The sequence below is a fragment of the Echinococcus granulosus genome, assembly GCF_000524195.1.
Source record: "Echinococcus granulosus chromosome Unknown EG_S00015, whole genome shotgun sequence".
In the NCBI taxonomy this organism is placed as follows: Eukaryota; Metazoa; Platyhelminthes; class Cestoda; order Cyclophyllidea; family Taeniidae; genus Echinococcus; species Echinococcus granulosus.
The window spans coordinates 161,631-182,307 of record NW_020170395.1 but is presented as its reverse complement, the minus strand read 5'-3'; the positions used below and the strand labels follow the sequence as shown (position 1 = coordinate 182,307).

The following is a 20,677-nucleotide window of genomic DNA, read 5'->3' as shown; positions in this document are numbered from 1 at the left end:
AATTTTATGTAATCGCCGTATTTCGTGCATGGTATCACCCCTTTCCCCATTGTTTTGAAGAAAATGCCTCTTTGTCGTGTTTTTTTTCTGGTACCAAGCAGTTTATTTGCACCCATTCTCGCCAGATTTTCCACCTTATCTTTGTTCTCTTCGTTGATTTACCGGGTTGTGAAAATGCTCCATATTTAAAATCAGGATCTCATTTGGATTGATGATTTTCAGCTTGATTGTAACCTAGATTTCTGCTTTGAATGGGACCTCTTTTTTGTTCGTTTTCGAAAATATCAGAGAACCGGTGACTCGTTTGACGGCAAGGGTTTTAGAGCCATTTTGTTTATAGCATACTGTCTACCAAATTAATTTGTTGGCTTCTTCTATTGTGATCTGAGATCACTATTTTGCGGCATTCACGCACCCATTATTTGCCTCTGGGGATAGCATGCTTTCCTTTATGTATAACGTGGTAAGTAGGGGTTTGGAATCTCTTTCTTCTCATTCCTTGGCTTTTTTCGGCATGGTTGGTTGTTCTCGTTTTAGAACAAATAGCTTTATACTTTCTGCTATCATCGTGGCGTTCTTCTTCGTTTTCAGATCGATATATTTTTTAAATAAAGCAAGCAATCGAGGGGGGATGACCTTTACGTCGGATGAGGTTAACTTCCTCATTTATAGATACCTGCAGGAAGCGGGTTATTGCCATTCTGCGTACCTTTTTGGATTAGAAAGTGAAATCAGTCAATCGAACGTGGATGGTTCCTTAGTTCCTCCGGGTTCGCTCTTAAGCTTGATTCAGAAGGGTTTACAATACACGGAGGCAGAAATCAGCATTGGCGAAGATGGCAGTGAGCGCGTAGTCGAGTCCCTTTCCCTTATCGACGCTGTTGTTCCCGATGTGATCGAAAAACGAAAAAGTTCATTGAAGCAACAGCAACAACAGCAGCATCAGCAACACCATCCCTCTGGTCCCACTGCCTCCAACCCTTCAACCGGTCAACTACAACAATCGCAGCAGTACAACAGCGCATCTAATTCCATAGCCACTTCTGGTGGTGGCGACGGCTACAATTCCCACCTCCCTCCCACTACTTCTGATTCTGTAAATACACCTACTCCGATGGACAGTGAAGGCAGTGGCGGTGGACAGCATTGCATTAATCCTGGTGGCATCCTCTTACCCAATAACCTCGCTGCCGCGTCAGTTTCTACGCAGCAGCAACAACAGCAACCGCATCTGCCCCCGTCAGCTGTTACTGCGGTGTCTCCTCCCTCCACGAGTGGATTCAACTCCGGTAGCCCCCTCAACACGGGACATCTACGCTTGCCAAACAAGAGTTTCGTCTCCTCACAGGATGCTCTTTCCGGCCACCCTGTCTCTAATTCGGTCCTGCTCCCTCCGATGCACACCAATGGCGATAATGGCCACGGTACGTTAGTATTGCTAGATTCTTGTCGTCAGAGAACTGATAATCAATAGCTGATAGTCAACCACATGAGGTCACAGGCTCCTGTTTCCTGTCACTCACCACTTCCCTTTCTACCGCTTTTTGTAGAATTGCTTGGATATCTGATTGAGGCATGTCTTGGATTGTGGCTAGGTACTTTTAATGTGCTGGAAGGCTATAAAACCATTCATTGTTTTATATTCCCAATATGAGAGCTGAACTGTTTGAGTAATGTTCTTCACCTTTACATCAGCGGCGCTGCTCTTTATGTTTTCCCGTTGGAAATTGTAATGTAGTCAATCACTACCGCCCGAGCGGAGACACAGGAATAACGAGCATGGAGGTGGACAGAATTCCCCACCAGCCACCAGTAGGCCAACCGGCGGCACCACCTCCAAACGCCTCCGCTCATTCCCCGGATCCCGGTCTCATTCCTCAAGACCGAATCACCGTTCTCCGTGGTCATACTTCGGAGGTCTTTATTTGCGCATGGAATCCTCGTACGGACATGCTAGCGTCTGGGTGAGTTTGCATTCTCATAATTCCCATTCTTCATTGTCACTCTAACATGTAGATAGTTTTCCTAGGAACCCATTACTTCTTGCACTTAAGATAAATTAAAATTGCCTGTTCGGGGTTCGAACAACTTTCCACCTTTATGCGAGTGAACTATTAACTCTGTAGTAGGTCTTGTAGATCCTAAAAACTGGCGCGAACGCACTCTACCCAGACTTGTCAAAACATGCTTGTTTTTCACCAAGCTCCACCCTTCTAGCATGCTGAGCCTTGCATGTTTTTCGACGCGGCCTCAGTGCCGCTAGGCCTTAATGAACTCCCCCATTAGCTCGTGTTTTGTGACTGGCTCTGTGTGCACGCGATGCTCAGATCCAAACTGCTCGTTTTATAGCCTTCTGATTTATCTGAAAAATCCCGTAGTAAAGAAATATTGCGGTGTCGTTTAACACGTGTCATGTGCCCATCTTGCCTGCGTGTAAGCGTGTGGCTGTTCTGACAGCCGCGCGGTTACGGTCCCCCAATGGGAATTATTTACACTTGCATAAATGCGTTCTGCCGCTTGTCATTAATTATTCTTGGTCATGGATCCACTGTCTGAAACAGCACCAGCTGTCTGTGAGAATCCCACTCCCAGTGCGCTTATGTGTTCTCTTCCATGAAAAATATGATCGAAATAGGTGGTTCGTGATTTCGTCTGTATTTAGCTTACTTGCATCCTCCATTATTAGTCGAGTTGCTTGAAGCTCCTTTGAATAGGGCTGCGCTCGTAGTTGTGTAGTAGATACCTCAGCTACTGCTGACCACTTTTTGCTTCTACAAAAATACACGAGCGTAAACATGTAGAGAAAGGGAGATGCCCCTGTTCCTCCTATTCCATGAGTGCGTATGTGTGCGCGCACCATGTATGGCTGCCGATCTGTTTCCGCTGGACACCTTTTTATTGTGCGCTGCGGCTGCCTTGCGTCATTGCATCCACAGTCAGCAGTCACGCGTGCACACTCGCGTGTGCATTTGTACTGCGTTTATCCTGCTACCTGCCTGGGAACTTCACGTAAATCACTTTGTTCCATTCACTTTGTTCAAATTTCTACTGTCTTTTACGTTGGAAATAAAGGACCTTTCTGAGTTGCGAAGTCACTCCACTCACTTTGTGTGCTTTGAATCAATTCAGAATTTTTTTTCTGCAAGCACATTTAGAATGTGCGACCAAGGCGATGTTTGACCGCTGCCGCTGGCACTCCCACTGCCATCGTATTTTGTGTAGACTACACCTCTGTCTTCGTTTTGTTGGAAAATTCGGTCCCCTCGGGTTCACTCTGCATGTACTTTTGTGTTTATGCCTTTGCCAGTTCCGGCGACTCTACAGCGCGCATATGGAATTTGGAGAACACATCGCCGACGAATTTCCGCAGTTCTCCTATCATCCTCAAGCACTGCATCAGTCGTGACGGCCATTCTGTCCTCTCCGCCAAGGATGTCACCTCCTTGGACTGGAATGTACGCTACTCCACCCAGGGGTTTTTGCACATCTTGTTTATTGCACACTATCAGTAATGGGGAGATCTCAGTAACTCGATTGAGGGATAGGATATTATCATTCGTCTCACCGTGTCAATACATTCTTCAGTGAAAGATGGATCGCACACTTCCACTGAGAGCTAGTTTGTTCCCGACCTATCATCAAATCCCTCATTAATAATTCCTGCTACTCTCAAATTAATTTGTTCAACGTACTTCATATTTTCTGGTTTTATAGTCTGATGGAAGTTTCCTCGCAACCGGTTCCTACGATGGCTATGCCCGAGTTTGGGACACTGAGGGTAATTTGTTCTATTTTGCCTTTTTCCCATCTGCGTGGATACTCTTCATCCCGCTCCTCCTTGGAAGGACATGGTTCTGCTAATTTTGCTGTTGGCATAGTGTGTCAAGTTATGGTCTCCACATCTCATTCTGTGCCTTGGCTACTGCTCTCATTTCTACCCTCTGGGCCATCAGACGGGGGTGAAGCCTGGTAGTAATGAACTCTGTGGTCGGTGTCAGTGGTGTGTGGGTTTTTAGGGTAGATGGGTGCCTGAGTGAACAGCATTACTCCGTGGGCGTGTACGCAGCACCAGTTTGCCGCGAGCCCTTACCGTGGCGTGGCACGGTGTGCTGCGTCACGGCGGGGAGGCGTTTGCGCGTCACTGTGTGCACACGTGGCTGACTGCTGCTGCTTGTAGGGGCTCGAGAGAGGTGGCGAGAGCGTTAGTCCGTGCGCGCGCATCTGCCCTTCCAATCGCCTTGCAGCCCCATTTTCCGCCTTCTCTCTTTTCCCCTACCCTTCAATCGATGTCCATGTGCTGGTTAGACCCATCTTTTTCTCGTACCGTCTCACTCAAATCCTCTCGTCCTTTCCCCTCTTTTTTTAGCGGGATGAATAATCAACGCCCTAAACATTCCCATAGTGTCATTAGTAGCCCAGTATTTGAGTGAGCAAGTAAGACTGGTTTGTGCCCTTGGTCAGGCGTAGTGTCAGGCATGGGTAGGACGTGTTTGGGTTTGCTTTTAAGTCTAAGGTGGACTTTCTGTTGTAACTTAACATTGGATTACTTAATTGAGATTGTGAGGAACCCACTCTGCTCGATCCATTTTAATGCCCCTCTCCAAAGTCTTATTTGACCTTTTTGTAGGGAATTTACAAAAGACTCTGGGTCAGCACAAAGGCCCTATATTTGCCCTCAAGTGGAATCGGAAGGGCAACTACATTCTCACTGCAGGAGTCGATAAGGTAGGCTTAATTTACCTGTGCTTCTGCATCTCCTTTCTCATGTGTATGGGAGGGTTTAATAGATCACTGACACTCGTCGCTTATTGCACGATGTCCTCATAACTTTTGCAATGTGTGACCTTGGGAGCAACTGGATTGCGCGACAGAGGAAAGGTCCCCACTCATGCGCGCAACTTTTCCTTGTAGACTACAATTATCTGGGAGGCTCAGACGGGCCAGATCGTCCAACAGTTCGCCTTTCATCAGGGTACGTCCAGTTCCCCATTTATAATTACTTAAATTTACCTATTCTGCACTCTGAAGTAATTTTCAACTTTTAAGCACCCACTCTGGACGTCGATTGGAAGTCGGCAGACACCTTTGCCTCGTGCTCCACCGATACTTACATCTACGTGTGCAAATTGAAGGTTGACACCCCACTAAAGACCTTTAAAGGACATGGGGTGAGTTCTCTACGCATCTAATTTTGCCGCATGCCCGTATACTCATACACCCTTCTGCCTACCTGCCTCTTTGAACAGCCTGGTGTGTGTGCGTGGGCGGTTGGTCTATTTTTATCACTCGCCTTCCGCTCGTTAGCTTGCCAGCGTGCCGTTTGTAAATAAAAAAGCCAATACGCTTCCGCTCTGCCCTGTCATTTGAAAAGCCGGAGGGAAGAATTGACACCCACCCCCACACACAGGCTCTTTGTTCCTGCCTTCCCAGCAGGGGAAGTAAATAGTGACCTCAAAGATATTCTCTAAGTCAGTTATTCCTGGAAAAACTGCAGTTTTATTTTTTTGCTTTTATGCACTTGAGCCTGTATGTAACGTCTTCCCGTTGAGTAAGATGGCATTATTCTCACCTTTTCTACTTTCCTGTCTAAACGATCGTTCTGTGGTATTTGACGCTTCGTTTTCAGCCTCTTGTTTTTTTCCTCCAGCGCTTCGACGTGCAATCTTGTGTGTGTGTGCGGCTATTTTTTACATGCACAGTGTGTGCGTATGCGAGTGATTTATGAAAGTTCGTACCTGGGTCTGCAGCTCACGTGAAAGTGAACACAAAAAGCCGGATGTGACATTAGCAAATGCTCCTAGTCGAAGCTGCTTTCTTTGAGCCGCGCTTTACTTTCTGTGGATGCGAATACGTGCCTGCTTCGAACGTATGAGTGGTTCTCGGCTTTTGAACTCCCAACGCAGTAGGTCGTGGTTTTCCACTATTTTCGGGGCATTCATGGCTGCGGCTTGCTTGTGTACGTGACCATCAAGGTAACACGCTGTTTCAATGTCAATTACATCCATACCCACGTCTGGTTCAAGTTGACGCAATAGCTACCAGAGTACTAGAGAAAACAGACTCTTAGAGTCCATACGTATCGTTCTTATTTGACGCCACCATTTGCGCTACCGAACTGGTCACTTCAGCACCTGCTCAAGAATTAAAAGGTGCGATTTGCCTTGGATCAAAAACTCCCTGTGTCAATTTTTTTGCTTTGAAATCACACAGTTTGGTAAAGCCAGTTCTCATGATCTGTTAAAGACCACACGCCATACACTCTGCCTTGCGGGCTCCAGTAGAAAAACCGAGCGTCACATGTATCTGACGCTGGTGGAGAACACGCTAGAACAAAAAGGTTGTATGCAACAGCGGTTGCCGTTGCGCACGCGTATATTCTCCAAGGCCGCTTCTTTTCTTGCTCTCCTGTTTTTCTCTAGTGATTAATGGGCCAAAGTCCTCCAAGGCCTTCTCCTCCCCCTCCTGTGGAATGCAACAAGCGCATACGCATGCGTCGCCATCTGTTGCGTGAAATTCGAGGTAAAAGTGCGTTACAGCCAGGCGAGAGCGAGTGTGTCATTACTGACACTGACTATGCGCTTGTGGAGAGAGCAAAAATTACCACTGTGAGATTTCTCCACAAAAATTTATTCGGTAGTGAAGTAACTTATTATCCTCTTCGGGTAGGGGATGTTAACTACCCGCACAAAGAATGCGTTTTTGATGCTGTTAATGGGACCCAACAACTAGCCTTTATGGCGGCCATCCTCCTTCGCCCAACTGTTTCAAAATTCCATTTTCAGTTGAGGGGAGAGTTGTAGAACACAGTATGTGACGGTTTGTTTTGTGCTAGCACACACTAGCTCTCGTTCACTTTTCATTTCAATGTGGCGCAACCAATCGTGATTGATGTGCCACGGCGTGGAGATGCATCACTTTAATTACATTCACACGTATGTACCTCTCTGCAAGTGCAGTCCTTTAGAAGCGTGAGAATTGTTTTGCCTCTGCATAATCGAGCTTGTTTATCATCCATTCCTCCGCTTTTTGCCTCCCTGTCGTGCGCCTTACAGTGATAACCATCACTCGATCTGTTGTGTCATCTTTTACCTCGTTGTCATGGCGAGCGTGGACACACGGCGCCTCCTCTCCCCTGTCTTCTGCGAACAGTAGTAGTAGCAGTGACGCGTTGTTGCATCGGCTCCGAAGGAAGTGTGCATGACCTAGAGTTGACAGGCTTCATCGACCACGCATACCTATTAATAGGGCTTTCAGTTACCGATGGGTGGGAGGAGAAGGCGGAGAGACGCTGGACTGTCTGTGTATGCGTACGTTGTGTACGTTCGTGCGTGCGCGCGCGTTGTGCGTGCCTATGATGCGTGCGTGTATGCATACCTCCAGTCTTGGCGATGGTAGACAGCAGCAAGTACGCGTGCACGTACATTGTATGATAATGTGGTCATTCCGTACCAAGGTCATTAGTTCCTCCTCTCTCCTCGTAGTCATAACAACCGATGGTGAACTTAACAACTGAGCCTTTTTAATGCGTTGTCATAGGAAGAAACAAACTGTTTATGACTGAAAGTGACTGACCTTATATCCTCACACCAGAACGAAGTGAATGCGATTAAGTGGGACCCCAACGGTGAACTGCTGGCCTCGTGTTCGGATGACCGGACACTGAAAGTGTGGGACATGAACAGTGATCAGTGCATCCACGATCTGCAAGGTCATGCCAAAGAGATCTACACCATCAAGTGGAGCCCTACGGGTCCCGGCACCGCCTACCCCAACGCCCAATTGTGGCTCGCCAGGTTCGTTCCCATTATGTACACATTTCGCATCTTTGTCAGAACATGTGTTAATATGCACCCGCGCGGCAGCTGCGGCCGGCGACGTGATGATGTGGTGCGTGTGGGCATGTCCCTATGACGCACACTTACAACGGCGTTGATGACCTAGTTTCCCCACAATGTGTGCCACGGCCATCAAGCGCACACCAGTTTGGTGACTAATCTTCCTCCCAGCCATGGTGGTAGTTATCCATCCGCCCCTCTTGTCGGTGTGTTAAAATCCTTACTTGGTACTCGATTGACTGCTTTGAAGCCGAAAAGTCATCGAATTGTCCCTAACGTATGGAGCAAGTAGTAGCTTGGAGTTCCGTAATGACTCCGAGTTGTATCTAGGCTTAACTGTCCAATTTGTCCTTGAAAGCGTGGTCAGTTTGGCACGAAGAGAACAAAGGAATGGAGGCAAAATGGGAGTTTTGGCGTGAAGTGATTAAAATTGTCACTAGATAAAGCATGATTTCACTTTTTGGTCAAACTTGAAGTCATTCAAGTAGTCATAGGTGTGTGTGACACCATGACGACTTTCACACGGAGGGACTAGGCAAATGAATTTGGAAAGGTGATCTTGGCATACACAATAACCGAAAGGGAATTATGCGAAGTTATGTCTCAAGGGCACATCTGTATGGAAAACAGCTGGGGGATGACGAATTCAATGACATCGCCATCCCCGAGACCAATTCCACTCAAGGTTGTTGAGAGATACTACCGAATTATCTTTAAAAGTGCGCCTAATTTATTGTGATCTTCAGTATGCCAAACACGAGGTTGTTTCTCAATCCCACCTGCGCTGGAGCGGTCCGACCCGCGTTGAAACCTCACTGGGAGGTCAGGCGGTTTGAGTCGAAGCAGAGTTATTTCGACCTTGATGTGGTGGGGCGATTTCTCATTCACACACTGGTACTGCAATGAATCACGGATGATGTGCGTGTGCATATGTTTTCGGCGTCTTCACCGTTAACTGGGACGTTAGGTGCACGTGAAAGTTTATGCCGTTGTTGCTGTGTGTGCGTGCGTTATTTTTAGGCGATGACGCTTCGCGCTCCCAAGGCATCAAATACAGCCGACTGTTTTTCCGCATGCTTTACATTACCTTCACTGGGTCCCAGCACGGCTTTTAGACTTCGGAACATCATCACGTCTGCATGCGCGTACCCGCTTGCAGTCTCGCTTCATTTATCATCCAAACGAGACAGCGATGTCTTCCCAAGGCTGGTTAAGTTAGACCCACTGGTGTTGCAGCTTGCAGACATGCCGCCCTCATCCTTCTCCCTCAAGGTCGCGTACGTGTGTGTGCGCTTAGTCACCTCCACCAACTAATGGCAGCCTAGTGTTTCTAAACTTGGCGTTTTGTGCACCGTCTTGACTGCCGCAAGCTGGGCGTTGAGTGACTCGGGAGGTGGTTGATGGAAGGTTGGTTTACTTTGGCAGTGTCATACCCCCATGGAATTAGCATGGCTATAAACAAAGGTCAATTCTAATCATGCGGGTTTACTGTGCTGTTTCACTGGCTCTCACCGTGTGTTTATTCAGTCTTGTGGTTATCGGTGAGTCACCACCAGCCCCTATTTTTCGAGTAAGAGTGAAAATAGCAGCCCCTTGTTCTTTTGTGTTGCGGATCACCATGCGAGATGTTGGTCAGCATCGTCTAATAATGTCAAGTGAACGAGGTATAAGTGCTCTATTGTTATTGATGGTAATCAGTGTCGATTTGTCCTGTGTACTGCTCGATCTATGCGCCCTAGTGAATAGGGGCGGGAGTGCCACTGAAATGGGGACTTAGCTTCTCTGTCTGTTACAGCGCGAGCTTCGATTCGACAGTGCGCCTGTGGGATGTGACTACGGGGACGTGTCGGCAGACGTTGCAGCGGCACACGGAACCCGTCTACAGTGTGGCTTTCAGTCCTGATGGGCGCTACCTCGCCACTGGCTCCTTCGACCAGTGTGTCCATATCTGGAACGTTGATGTGAGTCACCCCTCTACTCCACCCTCCCTTCCAGCATTCCTTTTTCACCTGGCCGTGTGCGTTCATGTGAGAAAGTGACCAACATCGTGTTCACCTGCTTGCTCGCCTCACTGGCCGGCTCGTCCTCCTCTTGCGCCCGGCTGCGCGCTCTCCACACCGTCGTCCTTTTTCCGTGTGTGTGTGCGTGATTGTGTATAAATCATCGCACGCGCGTGCATTATGCGTCATTCATTCACCGTGCTCGTTAGTCATGCGCCTTCTGGGGCCCTCTACCCCGCTAAGCTCCCTTGCATGTGTGCGTTTGTGCGCGTCTGTGAGCCTTTGCTGCTCTTCCCGTGGGATCCTTCTTCTCTCAGACCCGGTTCTGGGACAACTGAGTTGGTTGCCATTCTCCTTTTTTGCACTCCGTTTTGACGCTTATTCCACTGCACCTTGATCATGCAAACAATTCAATACACTTAGACTTGGAAACGCAGTATAGGTAGGTTTATTTCGTGTGTACAGGAGGACTGAGAGGGCACTAGCATAGTTGGCATTGGTAGATTCAGCAGGCTTTCCCTTGAGAGATTAAATCTTTCGTTTGGTTTGCCTCTGTTTCCTCTTTGAAAGAGCCTTATCTGCTTGTCTCATTGGTACTTCTAACTACTTCCGCTGCCGTAGCGAATCCTACCCATGAGCTGCCTTATCGCATGTGGAGAACTCCCAACGGCGTCATGGGATGCTCAGGTCTGGATGTGGATTTTTATAGGTGTATAGAAGGTTTGAAAGTCTAGTGCTGTGGTGGTGCGAGCAGAGCTCTTCACCACAGAAGTGGAGGTCGGTTCTTGCCGGGCTGACGGCTAAAAGAGCTGCCACACCGCTGCGTGTCCCCCATTCTCGACTACCCCAGTAATCACACTACGACATTCCTCATCATTTTAATGAAGTGTAATTAAGTTAAACTTGAAATGCGAAAGCCGCATGATAACATTATTTCACCATGAACATACTTCCGAATTCGTTAACTTGTGATCTCTCAGAATTCAGTGATGCTCATGTTTCGCTTTTACTAGTAAATCGCCTTAAAGATGTGCGTTTAGGAAGTAATTCCACTGTTATCATATTTGGCAAGTCGATCGCTTTTTAGTTTTTTTTTCAATGACACCTAATCAAGCGTATTTGTTTGGGAATTTCACTCCAATTTAAATTCTGTTGCTGTCCATAGTGCAAAACTTAAAACCGGTGGGTAGTTGTCAACCCGCTAATGCAATTTCCGTAGTTGCATCGGAGACGGCTTTTTAACGTAATCAGTCGTAACCAGGTGATTGAAGATTGGCGTTTTCCTAGTAAGGGTTAACAATGGTTGATTTTGAAGTGACTTGGCATTTCACTGGTAACCTTCAACCCTTTGATGCGATGGCATCTGTGGTAGTTTGTGTTCTTGAACATGCAATCACTCGCACACGCATGTGTTTACCTATTTGTGTGTGTGTGTGTGTGTGTTTACGTATGTGCATGCATTTATACCTGCCTGTTTTCGGTAAGGCTACACGTGTAGCCTAACACCACCTGATGCAATCCTCTACATTTACGGCTCTTGGCAATAGAATTGGGTACCTCCTTACCTGCGCCAGTGGTACAGGAGTTTGAGCGCCTTTTTGTTTCGTTTCAGACCGGTGAGCCTATCAACACGTACCGAGGCACAGGAGGCATCTTTGAGGTTTGTTGGAATTCCCGAGGGGACAAAGTGGGAGCCAGTGCTTCTGACGGCTCTGTAGGTTGTATTTCTGATAGGATTACCTTAAATTCTCATTTGCTGATGAACAGACCTCTTAACCCCAGCCTATTGTCAATCAGTTGCGCCCTACATGCGGGTGTTCGTGCACCAGTTAATGGGTTTAATTTTTTTCTGCTACGTTTAGGTGGTCGTACTGGACCTGCGACGATAGAATCCGTGTAGCGGTGCACTCTTCGGCTCCTCGTTTGTCCGTGTCCATGCGTATATGTGCGTGTGTTCGTGCATGGTGAACGAGTCCGTTCCATCCAACCAGCTCTCCACCTGTCTCTCGTTGTGCCGTCTTTCCACCACCTCTCAAATGCAGCAGAAGCAGCAGCAGCGTTCAAGTCTCCGACAACAGCAATCACTACCTCTGTGTATCTGTCCCTACCCGCCCACTCATTGCCCGCTCCTAGCTCCTCTTGGTCTTGGTCTTCTTTCAATGCATCTCCCAAGTTGCCTTCTAGAACGCATGCTTGCTCCTGCACGCACGTGAACGCACACACACACCTATTTCGACAATTTCCCGCGTCATATTTGTACATCTCATCCCTCTTCGTCCCAGCAGCATCAGCGGCTCCTCTTTTACCATCAGTGCTCATATTGTAGTATTCCAATTGTTACCACGTCCACACATGCACATGTGCGTCTGCGCGCGCGCGTACGGGGACCCTACCTCCATTCGTCCTCCTTTTGTACATGGTCTTCTCTTTCTCACACGAAAACGATGATGCTTCACTTTTCACTCTTCCTGTTCTAACGACTTCCTCAAAGAGGAAACGGAAAGTGGATGCGTGCGCGCGCATGTGCACAAACACCCCGTGACAGTGGTTCTGGATTCTTGGAAACACTTGTCTTGGCATTCGTGTGTGGTTTGTCCACTGTTTCTCCTTCCACTCTCCCCTTCATGCGTGTGTGTGCTTGTAGAGATTGACCTAATTCCATTGTGTATAATAACTCTCCCTTGAGGTCCTCTCCGTTCATATACTAACTCTTTCGCTATCACTGTTACCACTGTTGCTAATGCTACCAGTGCTGCCAATGCTATTTACCGTCGCTACTGCCAACCGTGTGAAGACTCGATCGTGCTATCACTACCGTTGCTGTCGCCATGATCCACTGCAATCATGCTGCCCCGTTTGTGTATGTACATTAGTTTTTACCACATCCAGGTAAAACCAAATTCTTCTGATGTAGAGGCTTGTGTCCCTCGGGCCGGTATCTACCTGGGTCACTTGCTCATGGCACCGAAGGGGTTGATTGCAGCTGTGTCATTTTCGCGTAGGTGGGTGGCGACGGGACTGGTGTGTGCCTGACTAGGTTCTGGTGCAGCGGAACATGGGAGGCGGAGGATTTGGTGGGGTGTGAGTTGTGCGGATTTCCCAGTTCGAGGGAGGTAGGGTGTATTCGTTCTTAGGGCCTTCATAACTGAAGTAGGCAGCATTGACTTTTACCAGTGATTGGGTGCGACGCCATTACGGATGTCAGCTACCATCTACCTGTGGGGGGTAGTGGCCCGCACTACTCTCTGAGATGTTTGTAAAATTAGGTGGTGAGAATGAAAAGCTTTGGGAATTGATTCATAGATTGTAGTTCCCGAAATTCACTGATGTGGCTGCTGCACGGTACGGTAAGACCCACATACATTTTTTGCGTAAAGTCAAAATATTCTAGGTAGTTCTTGCGTCCTCTGTCATGATTACTCACCAATTATAACAATCTACGCTTTTAGGAAAACAGAATTTTAGAAAAGATAAATTTTGAAACATCAAACTAAAAGAATAAATAGGGATAATTTTCTAAGGTTTTTTTTAGATGCAGTGCAGGTATCTTAAACGGTAAATGTACAGTAAGTTGTTGTAAATAATCTGGTACGCGACTTAAAACAAGTAGCGGCGGATTGTTTGGGAAGTGGCGTTTGGTAAGTGTTTATTTTTTTTCGCGTCTTTATGCTTGGGGTGTTTGGTCTGATGTTTTCACAGAGGAGATTAATGAATTAAAAAGATTGCGTAGTGGATATCGCGTCCCTTTGTGCTGTATGATAATCCTTATTTGTTTTGTTTCATCACTATTCATGGGATTGTAGCGAAATTCCATTCAGGTTGTGCCTTTTTGCTAGTGTTGTTGCATCAACTTGTTAACATCGATTTAACTGATAATTTGGTTGACCTACTGCTTCTTCTTGTGTATGTGTCTGCATATATCACAGATGGGAAGCCCGCAGTAAGGAACCGCAGTAATTCTCTGTTTTCACGTTGGATTATGCAGTATTTTGCATTAGATCAGTACTAAAGTTGTGGAATACTGATACTTAATCACATGCGTTTGTATCGCTCCGGCACTACCTTAATGTCGAAAATAGACAATGTCGGGGGCAGAATCTGTATGATAGAAGTACAGAAGATTCGAAGAGCTACTAGCGTGGACCAGATGCCATGCTGCCTAGCGGAAGTACGAAGGCGGAACTTTAATTTTCCTTGAAATCGAAACAAAGAGATAAATAAGTAGTTGGAGTACTGCATATTTTTGTATTATTCATTGTTTTTTATAGAATATGAGTACCCGCCGAGGTCTCTTCTTCCCTCCGAGATGGCTAAAGTGCCCTCGTGTGGGAGGCCTTCTCGTTGATCTGTTTATTCCTTTCAAAACTCCTCTTGATCATAAGTACACCGACTTCATTCCTTCCGATGAAATTTTTGATCCAGACAGTCTGTTCGATTATATCAAACCGGTTAGTCTCTTATTTGGTCATTGGTCTGCACTTATCACTGCGTAGTACTGTTGAAAACTTATATCAGTTTATTCGGAAGATGCAATAATGCCTCCAGAACCCACTAATTACGCTGTTTTTTCCCACTAATTTAGTACCAGCTTGGTCTTGTCTTTGATCTTACCAAATCCACCCGCTTTTACCATCGGAAAGAGATAGAGGAGCACGGTTGCGCTTATGTGAAAATTGCTTGTAAGGGCAACGAGGAGTGTCCGACAGAAGAACAGGTGAATCTTTTCATTGGCGTAGTGAACAATTTCGTGTCAAAGAACAAGGAAAATGGAAAAAAGATTGGCGTTCATTGCACTCACGGCTTCAATCGAACGGGCTTTATGATTGTGGCTTACCTTGTTCTCGAATGCAACTACAGGCGAGTTCACGCGTCGATGGTTATACTGCTATTTTGGTGATAAGTCTTAAATGCTTGTTTTGTATCTATCTCTTTCCATCTAGTTTGGAACTTGCTCTGAAGCTATTTTCAGATGCTCGCCCTCCGGGGATCTACAAGGCGGACTATCTCATGGAGCTTTACAAACGATTCGATGATCCTGACGATTGTCCTCCTGCCCCGGAACTCCCTGACTGGTGCTATGGTAAGACTTCTTTTCATTCGACCGTAAAATTTGCTACTGAAACGTAATTTCTGCTTACTAATAAACATTACCTATGCTGCCTTTGGCAGCTTTGATGGAACCCATTTTTCGAGTTTGACATTTTTTAAAATTGTACTCATCCACTTGCCCCTTTGTGACACTTCGGTTATATTTAAACGCGGGAGTTTGCTGGTGATTTTTAAATACCACTTCATACGCATAGCAAAACAATGTTTTTATTCCGGAAAAAATGAGGCTTTTAGTTGGCAGCCTCATTTGAAGCAGGTGGAGCCATTGTGTTGTGTGAAGTCATTTGGAAATAATCATTTTAAAACGGAATTTTTCATCGAGGATGTTATCTGGTCACTTCAATCATGTTTTGTCTTGTTCAACCTACCAATTGGCATAGAAGATTTCACAATGTCTTATTATTAAGGTAAATTTAACTGGTGAAGAAAGTTGTTTAATGAAATACAGCGTCACATTGTACCCCTCTGTTAACGTGAGGATAGTGTAATTGGTAAAGAATGTCCTGCTATTCCGGTGTTTTAATTTAGAAGAAACCTTTGAAAGTGCCTACTCTTCTGCACCTTCGAGGAAGCGCAAACATCCAGATGGTCCACAAAAACACAATAATGACGTCGACGACGGAAATGATGGTGAGGATATCACCGCTGGTAGCGGTAACGAAGACGGTATAGTCTCCGTCTCTTCCAACTCTACCTTCACTACGCGCCTGCCGCCAACACCGCCAGGCCAACCCAAGCTGATGGAGGATGTGATAGACGTGGAAACCCTCGATCAGGCCTCCGAGGAAGCACATCTCGTCCGCACCGTAGTCGACTACCTCATCAAGCTGGGCGGTGTTTGGCTTCGCAGCGAGGGTACAGACCAAGAACCTCTGCATCCTCCCGTCTCCAGTCTTTCTGAGGTCATCCGCCGCGAGCCCCTCAGTCTCCCGCTTAACTGTGATTCTACACTCCGTTTTCGTGGCAGCCAACCCGTCTCCATGACTCGTCGCAACGCTCGTCTCATTGTAGACAACCCCTATGTGGTGACCTACAAGTCAGATGGGACTCGTTATCTCATGCTCATTCACGGTCCTCGGCGAGTCTATCTCATCGATCGGGGCAATTTTGTCTACAAGGTGGGGTGCTTAGAGTTCCCCACGGTTTCGTGGTTACAGAAGGCGTTGAAGGCCCGGCAGAACAATACTGCTCCATCTGATTTCATGACCGAACCAGGCGGGCATCTGGTGAACACCCTGTTGGACGGTGAGCTCGTGGCCTTCGATAACACTCCCGATAGGCCGATTAAGTTCCTGGTCTTCGATGCCGTGGTAATCCAGGGCTATCCTTGTGGCAGGGAGCCATTCGCGAGTCGATTAAATTATATTGAGAGGTTCATCATTCGGCCCAGGAATGATGCAGGGCACAAGGAGTTGGTAAATTTCACCAAACAGACGTTCTCTGTGCGAAAGAAAATCTTTTACCCGTTGGGTTATGTTCCCAAGGTGAGCTTGACAGGCAGTTTATTAGAAGTAGTACAAGTAGGAGACGGCTTTTTGATTTTTAATTTTATCTGTGCTTGAACAGAATCAATGTATACGGCTGCCTAATGCATGGCGCGTAGTTCGAGTGCTTTAGAAGTTTCTTTCCGATAGTCGTTTCTGGAAGTCTAGGTTTCATTAGGTTTTTTTACACCGTAAAACTGTTGAGAAGTAAAATGGGGTCCTCAAGTACAATTTTCAGCTGGAAACCGTGAATGTGTTTGCTAATTCCCGTCCCAATAGGCGATTCCAATTCGAGTAGGATTCAATAGTGGTTCTTTCGCGGTTTATCAGTTAGCGGATTTGTGTTTTGGTCGTGTTTACCTCAATCCTCGTGGAGGTGGAGCTCAATAGAAACGAAATTGCTTCCGGAACTTTCTATTTCATTGAAACTCGCCTTATTTGAATTTTTCATATTTATGGAACTGCAGTAGCTGGTGTGCAGGCAGCTCAAAGCTTTGACGAATAAAGTATTTGGCGAGGCGAGTGTGGTATCTAAGATATTTGCAGCATTGCTTACTCTTGTATTTCCCCCCCCCCCCCCACCCACAGCTTATCATTCCTAACCGAGAAGAGTTGCAGCATGAGACTGATGGATTGATCTTCCAGCCAGCAGGACCACAGGACGCCTACGTGTTGGGTACCTGCAATGAGACGCTGAAGTGGAAACCGCCGGAATTGAATACCATTGACTTTCGCTGTCGCATCCACTTTCACACTGCGCTTGCGTGCGTTTCTGGTTTTCCTATGGTTGAACCATTCGTGAAGCTTTTGCAGATTGAAGATTTATGCGAAGGCATTGCTAGTTTTTTTCTCCCTAGAAAACTTGTAGTTTGCTGGCACATGAGTTACTGATGACGAAGTTATGGGCTACACGGCTCTCGGTCCTCAACAATATGTGAATTTTGTACAAGTGTGTTATTGGTTCCCCTATCGTCCTGATTTCTTTCCTATCTTACTCTTCATTATCATTTGGATACCATTTAGCCATCTATGAGGGTTATGTCTAAATCCTTACAGCGGAGGGGCCAGGCTTCTGGAATGCGCTCATCAGGAGCATTCCATTTGGATCATACTAATTTGTTCAGTACTGTAGCGCAAAACTTGTGGTTTGGGTAGTCGCCGATCAGTTGGTGGTGATTGTTGGATTTTGAATGGATCTCGCAGTAGGTACCTTTCCCATATCATAGCAAGTCAGTTCATTTAAGTGTTTTGCACCATTGAAGAGGAGGCATCCGCCACGGATTCAAAGGCATTGGAAAGTGTCTCACCCCGCTGCTACCAATGTCTCCCGAATTAGTTTCAGTAGAAGTCTTCTTTGTCTTCTTCGGCCAAACAAAATAGGAAGACCTTTCTGGCTGTTTTTACTTTGTATAGTATTCAAGCCTTTACCTCCTCCAAATTTAGAATGTTTTCTAAATTGCATCTATGCTGAATTTTGCTTCCTTGTAATATGCAGTGGTCTCTCGTAGACTTTGGTCATTATTAAATCCCATAACTGTGCACCTGACGCTTACTTTTAGAAATAGTAACGCTGTATTTCTCTTAAGCAGCTGCGGAGCAAACGAGATCATATTTGGCTGCTTTTAGGAGGCCACCTATTTTACCACCGGATGGTCTGAATTTATACTTTTTGTCTCGTCATAAGTAGGGATGAACTACTTTTAATAAACAATATGTCGAGGAATCAAGCTTCCTCCAAATAACGAGACCCATTTAGGACACTTGGCTTTACATCGATCGCCAATCAAAACTTGATGCCAAATATTTGTGCCCATTTGGCACACATTAAGTAAATCTGTATCTGTTTCTGATTCTATTTTCACAGAATCTGACTATTGTTTACAAATCCGCTTCGTGTTTGTGTATTAGTGCACATTTCTTTGTCAAAGCGTAGGAATTTAAGAATTATAGGAGCCTAAAGTGGTTGTTACTGTGCTTTTCGTGTTCAGAGAGGTGAGCCGGTATGTGGGGGAGTTGTATTTGAGCGGCTCCTCGGTGCCAAGCGCACATTTGGCGCGTGTGACCTCGCAGGACCAGGACCTCAATGGTAAGATTGTGGAGTGCTATGTGGACCCCACCATCCAGGGTTGGAAGGTGCTGCGGGTGCGTACCGACAAGACCGAGCCCAATCATCTCTCCGTCGGCCGGCGTGAGTCTCGCTTCCTCTATCCTGTCTGAGCGGTCCCATATGAGACCAACGTTTTCTTTTCTGTTACAGTGATAATGGAGAGTATCCTGTATCCCGTGAAAGCGGATGACGTGATCAGATTGGTTTCCATGCAGCGTCAAGCCTGCATGCGCGAAAAGGAGGGGCTTGCGAGGCAGGAAGGTGCAGTGCCTGGCACTTCCCGCGATGCTCCTATCCCCTAGTTCCCTGTCGACCCACTGCATCTTGTAAATAAAATTGCACATTCACACTTCCAATCATTTTCATCGTGGTTGGAACGTGTCTCGTGTATTTTTATTCTCTGCCGATTTTTGACTTTCTCCTAGAGTAACCAGTTGGTTCAGTTAGACATCTGGCTCTTATTCGATGCATCACTCAACGCGGGTGTGAAGGTGAGCTCCAACGCACTGCCTCTACTACATATAATGTTCATGTTTTCTGGAAGACGCTATAAGTTGCACAAGTCCGGAAGTGGCTTTGTTGTCAGCATGTGGAGAGTTTGTCACCAGAGCTCCGTGCCGCCTATGCAAGAATTAAGCAACGGGGGAGTGCTTATGTGGTGCGACTCGTGGCTGTGACGTCGTCTTATCCACATCATCGGCGTTGCCAATTATATGGGAAAGTTACATTTTACCAGAGTAGAGAACTGATTGTGGTGTGATGTTGAATGCATGGGTTGCTGAAGCTGGAGTACTTGTGAGAAATAGTCTTACGAAGGCGGCAGAAATCGCCGTTTGAGTTTCAGTCTTATTGTGCGTAACAAGTGATTAAGGATTGTGAGAAGTAAACACCGACTACGTACCGGGCTGCACTATTACTGTGATGAGGGCGCTCTTAAAGGGTAACGCAAACAGAACATTCACGCGTTATGGTGGTGGCCTTGCACACTACTATTCTATGTCACTATAACCGCTGAGGCTACTTCCTGTATTTTGAAATCTCATTTGCGTACGGAGCTGCGGTCCGTACTTTCACCGGCCTTTCACCATTCAAAATGCTTACCAGCCACGAAGTAAGCACCAGACGAACAGTGAAGTGTTGAGTCAACTTTTTAACGGACTTACTGTGACTGAAAGAGGGGATAAGGCAGATTTTTAACCTCAGGCGCGAGCGCCCAGGCTTGTTGCTTGACGAGCCAATCTAGCATCTCCCGAAGGGGGGATCTAGCACATCTCTATAAGCCTGTTTCATCACCCTGAGTACACCTTGAAGCAAGGATGAATTTCAAGTGATAAGCATTATTTCACTAAAATATCAGCTAGCCAACTGCGGCTCACTGCAATAAACTACACATTTATAAGGATGTACCACTTGTTGGCATGAGGAGGGGGCCTACTTGCCCTCAAAATCCAGCAAACAAAGAAACAAATCCTGGAGGGTTCACCTGGGCGATGCTAACAAACGGGAGAGCTGTGCATCAGCCCTCCTGTGCAGTAAGCAGGCGAGTTAGATCAGTTATGACCAGTGGAATGCCAGCTAGCACTGAGGAGGATGCAAACCCACATTTCTTCATAAAATTTTGACTATTTGCGTAATCGTCCGTTTCGGGAGTGCACAATGTTGTCTACCGGAAATAAGAGGAAGAAAAGACAAGACGGCCACACAATGTTATCTTCTTAAGTACCTGCTCTTTCTAACATTTAAAATAAAGTTGAGAACATAAATTAAATGGATACCAATTCGCCCATTTTAGAGGGAATTAATCGAATAAACTGTTCCTCTAAGCCTCCCAAATCTAACACAGTGCGGATTGTGGTTGTCCTCTAGAGGGTTCTGGTGGTACTCCAGGATCTATTCAGCATCAGCACCTCAATCACTTCTACTACGTTGATGCCCTTCAACGGTGTGCTTTCCCATTCCATGACCTCACCAAAACCCTGGGCTAATTATAACCACTTTCACCGTCTAGTGCTGCCATATTGCTACAGTACCGAAAACGGAATTAGTGCACCGAATGCAAGAAAATATGGTGGATTATTGAAGCACATAAACCAAGCAGCGACAGCGTTCCACGTCCCAGGTAATGCATAAGTAGCCGGAATG

The 20,677-nt window shown here is 46.4% G+C and overlaps 2 protein-coding genes across 2 annotated transcripts; both read left to right on the top strand. All coding sequences in view use genetic code 11, as the record gives it.

Annotated features, from left to right (window-relative positions):
• Positions 1–631: 631 nt before the first annotated feature.
• On the top strand, positions 632–1,968 carry EGR_03035 (F-box-like/WD repeat-containing protein TBL1XR1; the record flags this gene model as incomplete). The annotated part of the gene is made up of 2 exons (XM_024492284.1): positions 632–1,424; positions 1,739–1,968. 2 exons carry the CDS (start codon positions 632–634, stop codon positions 1,966–1,968), a joined length of 1,023 nt encoding a protein of 340 aa, XP_024353210.1.
• A 12,138-nt stretch (positions 1,969–14,106) lies between these two features.
• On the top strand, positions 14,107–18,837 carry EGR_03034 (mRNA-capping enzyme; the record flags this gene model as incomplete). Its single annotated transcript, XM_024492283.1, has 7 exons — positions 14,107–14,283; positions 14,418–14,704; positions 14,776–14,915; positions 15,473–16,428; positions 17,017–17,192; positions 18,417–18,616; positions 18,686–18,837. The coding sequence occupies 7 exons, from the start codon at positions 14,107–14,109 to the stop codon at positions 18,835–18,837; spliced, it is 2,088 nt and encodes a 695-aa protein (XP_024353209.1).
• Between the last annotated feature and the right edge of the window lie 1,840 nt (positions 18,838–20,677).